This window comes from Pelodiscus sinensis, chromosome 27 (genome assembly GCF_049634645.1).
Source record: "Pelodiscus sinensis isolate JC-2024 chromosome 27, ASM4963464v1, whole genome shotgun sequence".
Classification (NCBI taxonomy): Eukaryota; Metazoa; Chordata; order Testudines; family Trionychidae; genus Pelodiscus; species Pelodiscus sinensis.
The window spans coordinates 6,385,523-6,393,255 of record NC_134737.1 but is presented as its reverse complement, the minus strand read 5'-3'; the positions used below and the strand labels follow the sequence as shown (position 1 = coordinate 6,393,255).

Sequence of the window (7,733 nt, the reverse complement as noted above, 5' to 3'; positions counted from 1 at the left end):
GTGAAAAAACTTCCCTTCCCCCGTCCTCCATCTCACCCAGGAGGCATAACGTGTCCTCTAGTCCCACATCCATTCCATGTTCTGGGTGCCAGGCAAACTGCAAGGCTCACCGGCCATGATGGCAGCTGGCACGGAGCCACCGTTCTAGAGCACACCCGACTCCGTCACCGTGTCCTCGTAGGACTGGTAGAAATCTTTCAAGCACCCCTGCTGCAGCTGGATCTCTGCCACGGCTGCAGGATGGCTCTGCGTCAGGCCGGTAGTTTTCCGGCTGCAGAGGCTTCCGTTGGAGATTTGCTTCTTGAGGCCCGGGCGGACGCCCCGGCAGCAGGAGAAATGCCGCAGGGTGTCATGCAGGAGGTGCCCGCTGAAGAACATGTAAATCCAGGGGTTGCAGCAGCTGCTGAGGCTGGCCAACAGCATCGTGATGGTGAATGCCACGTTGGTGGACTCTGCAAGGAACGTGAAAAACACCACCCGTTAACTCTCCAGAGGGGCACTGACAAAGAGGCAGCGTGGTCCGTGCGGGGGTGGGCAGCCTGGAGCTCCAGAGCCACATGCGGCTCTTCAGGACTTAACAGGCGGCTCCTGGCATAGGTACCAAATCTGGGGCTGGAGCTACAGGTGCCAACATTGCACTGGTGCTCACTGTTCAACCCCAGCTCTGCCCTAAATCCCTTCCCCTTAGTCTCCTGCCACTTCCTACCCTCTCCACTGAGCCTGTCACACCCATGTCCCACTGAGACAGAGCTGACGCCAGTGAGCAGGAGGAAAGGGAGAAGGAGGCACTGACCAATGCGGCTGCTCATGGGCAGGATGTGCGGGGTGGTGGGGAGATGATCGGGGCTGGTGACATAGAACTGTTGCTCTTGGGCAATGTGCATTGGTCAATTCTGGCTCCTTCTCCAGGTTTGGTCGGCCACCTCCTCTCCAATGGGCGAGGCGTGGGCCTGCCATGTAGGTTCTGTCCCTCCCCCTCTTCGTTTGTTCCTTCGATTTTAAACTTTCAGCGCAGTGGGGCAGGGATTGTATGTGGGCGCAGCCCTGTGCTCTAGGGGGCGCCGAGCTCAGTTTGGCAGTTGCCGCTGTCAGACAAGTCGTGATACAGGTTGAACCTCTGGGGTCTGGGACTCTCTGCTCTGGCAACACATTGTAGAACTAGCGAGCCCCAGCAGAAGAGGTTGCTGGTGGCTCGGAGCGGAACTGCCGGGGGGGCTAGCCTACTTGTCACCCATCATCTCTCACCCCTGCCAACACACCCGACCCGGGGCCTCGCTGCACGCTGTCCAAGGAGGCGATCTGACCTCAGCAAACAGAAACCCCCTTTTTCTAAAGTCTGTAATTGTCTCAGCAACAGCCTGCAAGGGGCTGGGTGCTGAAGAACTGCTAGGGACGTGTGCAGCCCAGCCCCATAGAGGAAGAGCTGCTGGCCTTCCCGGAGGTCACTGAAACCATAACAGATGCCGTTAAAATCCTCCCCTTTCTTTCATGGCCTGTTAAGGACCCAACCTGCAGAGCTGCTCCTGGTGGGCAGTCTGGGATTGCAGTGGGCAATGAGGCTTGTGCTGTATGTAGAGGCAACTGTGCATGCTGCTGGGCAGGTAGAGATTGCCGCCTTGGCTAGATTTCTACTACAGCAGCGATCTGGATCTGCAGGCATTTCTCCACAAGCACGACAGGCGAGCACGGGCTCCGCCATCTCCATGATGAGTGTAAGCAGAAAATAAGATGCAAGACCAGATTCCCGCATGCTTGTGAAGTGGGGTCCACTCCTCAAGCGGTCCAGACGATGCCAATGGGCCACTCGGTGAGTGAAGTGCCACCCAGCATGCGTAAGGTGTCTGGGGACCGATGGGAGCTGGGTTATTCTGTCCAGACCGATGGGGCAGTGACCCTGTTGCTAGATTCAAAGCTTTCCAAGCCCGCTGAAGTGAGCAGAACGGCTCCCACTGATTTCAGTGGGCTTTGGATCGAGTTTATCGAGGGAGCTGGCTGCCGTGTCTGCAGAGAGAGTTTCTTTTCTGTAAGAGCCGGTGCAAGGTTAGCAGCTGCTGTGAAACTGGTGTATCTGATCTGCTTGGTGACCCTGCAGGGGGTTTTGTGCGTGAGACAGGAGCTAACTGTCAACAGCTCCTTTTCTAACTAGTCTCAGAGGGCTAGCCATTAGGGGTGTTAACCAATTAAATGGGATTTCACATCCCTAGCAGCCGGATTAGTTGGTAACTTGAAAAACAATGAGCAGTCCTGTGGCACCTTAGAGGCTCGGTCATGAGCTTTCTTGGGTAAAACCCACTTCCTCAAATGAGTTGGAGTGGAAGTTACAGAATCTGGGGTGTATATATAACCGCAAAAGCAGTTACCTGTCCATTGTAGGCCCCGTGTTTAATTAAGCTAATTAAGTCAGGGTGCATGTGTCTCATTAATATTGTGGAAACACAGATATCAAAGGCGGGGGGAATTGCCAATTAGCAGGTAACTGCTTTTGCAGTTAGATATACACCCTGGATTCTGTAACTTCCACTCCAATTCATCTGATGAAGTGGGGTTTATCCACGAAAGCTCCTGACCTAATATATTTGTTAGTCACTAAGGTGCCACTGCTCGTTGTTCTCTTATTAGGTTTATCTAAAGTCACCTGCTAGCTGCTTATATATCCAGGTATGGCAGCTATTCTGATACGTTTCTAAGCCCGTGTCTTGAACTGAGAGAGTCTGACTCTATTCTTCATATGTTAGGCCCCGTCTACAGTGCTCTAGCAGTGTAAAGGAATGATAACGTGGGCATAGATTATCTTTACACCCCTGCCAGAGCAGAGTAAAGGGGTCCTTCCCTTAAATGAGAATCTGGCCCAGGATGTTTTCTCTAATGCAGTGTTTCTTAAACTGTGTTCTGTGGCACACCAGTGTGCTGTGAGGCAGTTGGAGGTGTGCCACGGAGAACAACAGAGTTCAAAATGGCCAGGAGCAGGTAATTATTATTATTATTATTTTTTTTTTTTGCTCAATAACTCCCCTCAGGACCCCCTCCCCCCATTTTTTTTCCTCAACCAAAAAGCCTTGGTGTTCCTCATTTTAAAAAAATTGTTTGGTGTTCTTCGGTCTTGAAAAGTTTAAGAAACACTGCTCTAATGGATCCTTGGGCAGTAACTAGACCAGATTCTGGTCCCACACTAGACTAAATCTGGAGTAATGCCACTGACTTCCAGTGGAGTTATTCTGGATTTGTGACATTGTAGCATTTGGCCCACTGTTTTCTGACCAATTTGGCTGTGTAATCTAGCATGAGATCTGATTCCCATTCAGTAGGAATACTTTGTCACTAGAGGAGTCTTATTCAAATGATATAAGAGGCTAGAACAGAAAACAATGTAAATGATCCCATCAGAACTTTGTAATGGGTCTTCTTTAGAGGCTGAAATCCTCCTGGACTCTGTGAAAGACAGGCATGGAGGCATTAGGCCTTATTAGGCATATAGGATCATTATAATTCAAGTTCCTTGTCTTCTCCTCTGCCAGTGTCTGAAATGAAAGACTTAGAGAAGTATGACTAGGTGAGAACTCCTACCAGTGCAGCAGTTGTTAATTATATTCCACTGATCGTTAAATATGCAGAGGTGTTGATTGGACTGATGGCTCCGTGGGAACTGAATTTCAGACCCAAGCACTGTGTAGCTGTGGCTCTGTGCCTAACAGGTGACATTCACCCTGTGCAGAGAGTCAGCACAAGACTTAGATATTACTTAAGTCCCTTTTTAATCTTTGGAGTTGAATTATGGTTTCTGTGCTGGCCCTTTGCCCAGGGGCTGCATTTCACTCTGACTGAATATCCAGATATAAAATCATAGAACACTAGAACTGGAAGGGACCTAGAGAGATCATTGAGTCCAGTCCCCACTCCGCGTGGCAGGACCAAGCACCATCTAGATCATCCCTGACAGATGTCTGTCTAACCTGCTCTTAAATATCTCCAGTGATGGAGATTCCACAACCTCCCTGGGCAATTTATTGCAGTCACCACAGAGTAGAGTGGAAGAATGGCTTCTCCTGTCTTGCTCACAGCACTCCTGTTAATGCATCCCAGAATCATGTTTGTTTTTTGCAACAATGTTAGACTGTGACCTCCTAAATCCCTTTCTGCAGTATTCTTTCCTGTTCCGTATGCATGAAACAGATTGTTCCTTCCTCAGTGGAGTACTTTGCATTTGTCCTTATTAAACTTCATCCTGTTTATCTGTAAAATGTGAGACAGTCGGAGGAAGATGTGCAAAAACACTTGGAAGATTTAGGAGCGCTAGTCCCATTGGCTTTCACTGGATTTAATTTAAATTTTTTGGATGACTGATTATATTAGAAGCCTTGGGCTGTGTCCAGACTCAGGGTTTTTTTCGAAAAAAGTAGCCTTTCTTTGAAAAAACTTCACCTGCGTCTAGACTGCAGCCTCGTTCTTTCGAAATTAAATCGAAAGAACGCGGCTTTTCTTTCGACGGCGGTAAACCTCGTTGCACGAGGAAGAACGCCTTTTTTCGAAAGTGCTCTTTCGAAAAAAGGCGTTCTTGAATGCCAACAGGGCTTTTTAGAAAGAGAGCATCCAGACTTACTCGCTGCTTTCTTTTGAAAAAGCGGCTTGCTTTTTCGAAAGTACTGCTTGCAGTCTAGGCGCTCTTTTTCGAAAGAGGCTTGCAGTCTAGACATAGCCTTTGATAGGAGTCTATTACTTTACACAGAAATAAATAAAATCTCACGTGTGCCTCTGACAATCTCCTCCTAAAAACACTGCTACCTTTTGTATCTACAGCTCTTTGTGGCATGTTTTCCTCTGAAATGACTCTGATGAAAGTAACACAGACACACTGCTTGTGTCTGAAAAACCAGCTGGTCCTCAAGTGTTGCAAAGCTTTGACGCAAGAACAAGGAAATCAAAGTCGCGCCAGCACATTTTGCATCAGGGATAACATCTTAGCTCTTTGCACTGAAACTCTGTTAAATGCACTTTGGGATGAGACATTGGTAACCTTTTAAATTCCACACGAGTGAAAAACCTAGCATGTAAAATTATTACAAAAAATGAATGGAGCTTTGTTGGCAGTGTGCCTCTGATCTGTTTGGAAATAATTTTAACCATAGGGAAGAGTGGAAAAATCTGCCAGCCCATTTTTGGGTCTCAGAGGCTATGTTTACACTGCGGGGGTTTTCCAGGATACTGGAAACACATTTGCTCTCCCCCCCCCTTTTTTCGGAAGAGCAGACGCGTTCTTTCAGGGATCCTTATATACCTCATTCTACGAGGAATAAGGGCTTCTCCAAAAGAGGAGGCTTTTCCGCCATTTGGCCCCGTCTACAGGGGGCCAAATGTAGAAAAGCCTCTTCTGGAAAAGCAATTGGAAATAGCTATAGTATAGACATAGCCAGACTGAAAAAGGTTGGGAACCATTCAGAGCTAAAATACACACCTTCATACTGCTCACTCTAAGCTAAATGGAGATGAATGATTATTAAATACATCAGTTTAATAAACTACTCTGTTTGTATGAGCGAGAGAAAAACAGACAGACACGCATCTGGTTTGTATGAAATGTATGCTGTTCAGTCTGTGTGACTGTGTTTGTACCTTTATTGAATGCATGCTTCTGTGCATGGAAGAGAGGCTAGGTGAGTGAGGATATCTCTGTGCACAGAACGTGTGTGCATAGTCTTTGTGCGTATCCAGACTCTGTGCCTAAAGAATCTCTCGGATGGTGAGTGATTAGCTTTTTGTGTGTTTATCAAGATTTTGGTGTCTGCCAACAAAATTTTTCTGCGTATTGGAGGGCTGAGTGTGTTTGTGTTAGTGTGCTGTGCATGTTCTCTGTGCGTGGAGCCCTGCACAGATACACACATTTGTATCTACATCTCTACCCGCAAAAATGGGCTGTGGATACCCACTTCCATATCTGCCAACCTAGATACCTGTGGATATGAAGCGGATATCAATGGGTCTGCTGTGCTGTGTGTGTCTTCCATGTATGCATGTAGTGTGCCTGTGCTGCATATGTGTTTCGGGGGTGTATGGACTGAATTCTGCATGAGTGCATTCTTTCTCTGTGCTGAGTGCGTTGGGGTATGTCTGGACCTGTGCAGGGGGCAAAGGTCAGGCTTTAGAAGCCAGTGGCTCCCTGGGTGCCGACATCCACACCCCAGCCTGGGTCTGGTTGTTACTGGCGAGCTGTAGGAGGCACCCCCCCCCCCCCCCGGCTCCCTGCCTGTCTCCCATCACTTACCATCATCAGGGGCGTTCTCGTCCCACACCGACCACATCTGCACGCTGAAGAAGGGCGCCCAGCAGGCCACGTAGGCCAGAACGATGACAAAGGTCATCTTGACCGTGCGGATCTTGGCCCTGGAGATGGTGCGCACGCTGCTCACCCGGGAGGGCTGCCCGCAGGGGCACCTGGCTCCTGTCTCCGCCCCGCTCTGCATCTTGCCCCGGAGGTTCTTGCAGATCTTGTGGCAGATGAGGCCGTAGCAGACAGTGAGGACCCCCACGGGCAGGACGAAGACGCACAGCGTGGTCCAGGTGACGTAGGCCCGGGCTCCCCAGGGGTACCTGAAGTCAGCCCAGCAGTCCAGCACCCCAGAACCCTGGCGCACCTCCCGCAGTGAAAATATGAAGATCTGGGGCAGGCTGAGCAGGGCACTGAGCATCCAGGTGGCCCCGATCATCAGGTAGGCCTGCCTGCCCGGCTGCTGCAGGGTGCGCAGCGGGTGGCACACAGCGATGTAGCGGTCCAGGGTCATCATGATGAGCATGTAGGTGGAGGCGAACATGCTCAGCACCTGCAGGTACTTGACGGCCCGGCAGAGCAGGTCCGGCCCCAGGAAACGGTAGGTCACCTCCCAGATCATCTGGGGCAGCACCTGGAACAGCGCCACCCCCAGGTCCGTCAGCCCCAGGTGCAGGATGAAGAGGTGCATCCGGCTCATCTTCTTCCGCAGCCGGTACATGGTCAGCAGCACCCCCAGGTTGCCCACGGCGGCCACCGCCAGGATAGTGGCCAGCACCCCAATCTCAGCCCGGGCCAGCTCCTCATCCCGGGTTTGGAAGAGGGTCCAGTTGAGATCCCCCACCTGGGTCGGGACATCCCCAGGGCTGCTGCGGGGCGTGCTGTTCCTCTCCCAGCCCGGCTCCATGGCTGGGCGAGATGGGCGTGGGAGCTGGCAACCGGCTGGCAAGGCAGGAAGAGAGCAGCTGGGGCTGGAGGCCAGCTGGGAAATTCTTTTTCAAAGCCACATGTTTAAAACAAATCCCTCTAGTGATCTGAGCTGGGGACGGGGGGCTCCGTTTCCTTACCCCCAAATCCCAAAGCTGGTCTTTTCTTGAGAAGCTGAGTGAGTCCGTCTGTCCTTTTTCTCTCCCTGAAGCTGCTTGTCGGTTTCAGACAAGTCCTGAGCTAGCTGAGATCAAATCCCCTCTCCTTTTACCCTGGTCAATTTCAAATCTTCTTGAGCAATGCAATGCCTCCCTGGAAATCTCCCAAATCCCTATTCTCCCCCTTGTGCTAGCCAGATCCAAATCCCCTTTTCCCCCACAGGCTGGTCAGCTCCCAAATATTTCCCCCCCAGCTGTTAAATAGAGGTCTTCCCCCCTGGAAATTTCTTGTTTCTAAAAATGCAGACAAGAACCTTAGAGATGCTCCAGCTACTTGGATTTTTCATCCGGAGGGTAACTTTTGAAAAGGCAGGTTTCTGGTGCCTGCT

General features: G+C 50.5%; 1 protein-coding gene across 1 annotated transcript; it reads right to left on the bottom strand.

The window, feature by feature from the left end:
• AVPR1B (arginine vasopressin receptor 1B) lies at positions 1 to 7,166 on the bottom strand. Its single transcript, XM_075910326.1, has 2 exons — positions 6,257 to 7,166; positions 1 to 452 (listed from the first exon to the last, which is right to left on the bottom strand). The coding sequence occupies exons 1-2, from the start codon at positions 7,164 to 7,166 to the stop codon at positions 145 to 147; spliced, it is 1,218 nt and encodes a 405-aa protein (XP_075766441.1). The 3' UTR covers positions 1 to 144.
• Positions 7,167 to 7,733: the final 567 nt, after the last annotated feature.

Excerpts from the sequence above, each read along its gene's own strand:
- AVPR1B (XM_075910326.1), bottom strand. The coding sequence starts at position 7,166 with ATGGAGCCGGGCTGGGAGAGGAACAGCACGCCCCGCAGCAGCCCTGGG. Across the intron at positions 453-6,256 it reads CGAGAACGCCCCTGATGATG|AGTCCACCAACGTGGCATTC; the intron begins GTAAGTGATGGG and ends CGTTCCTTGCAG.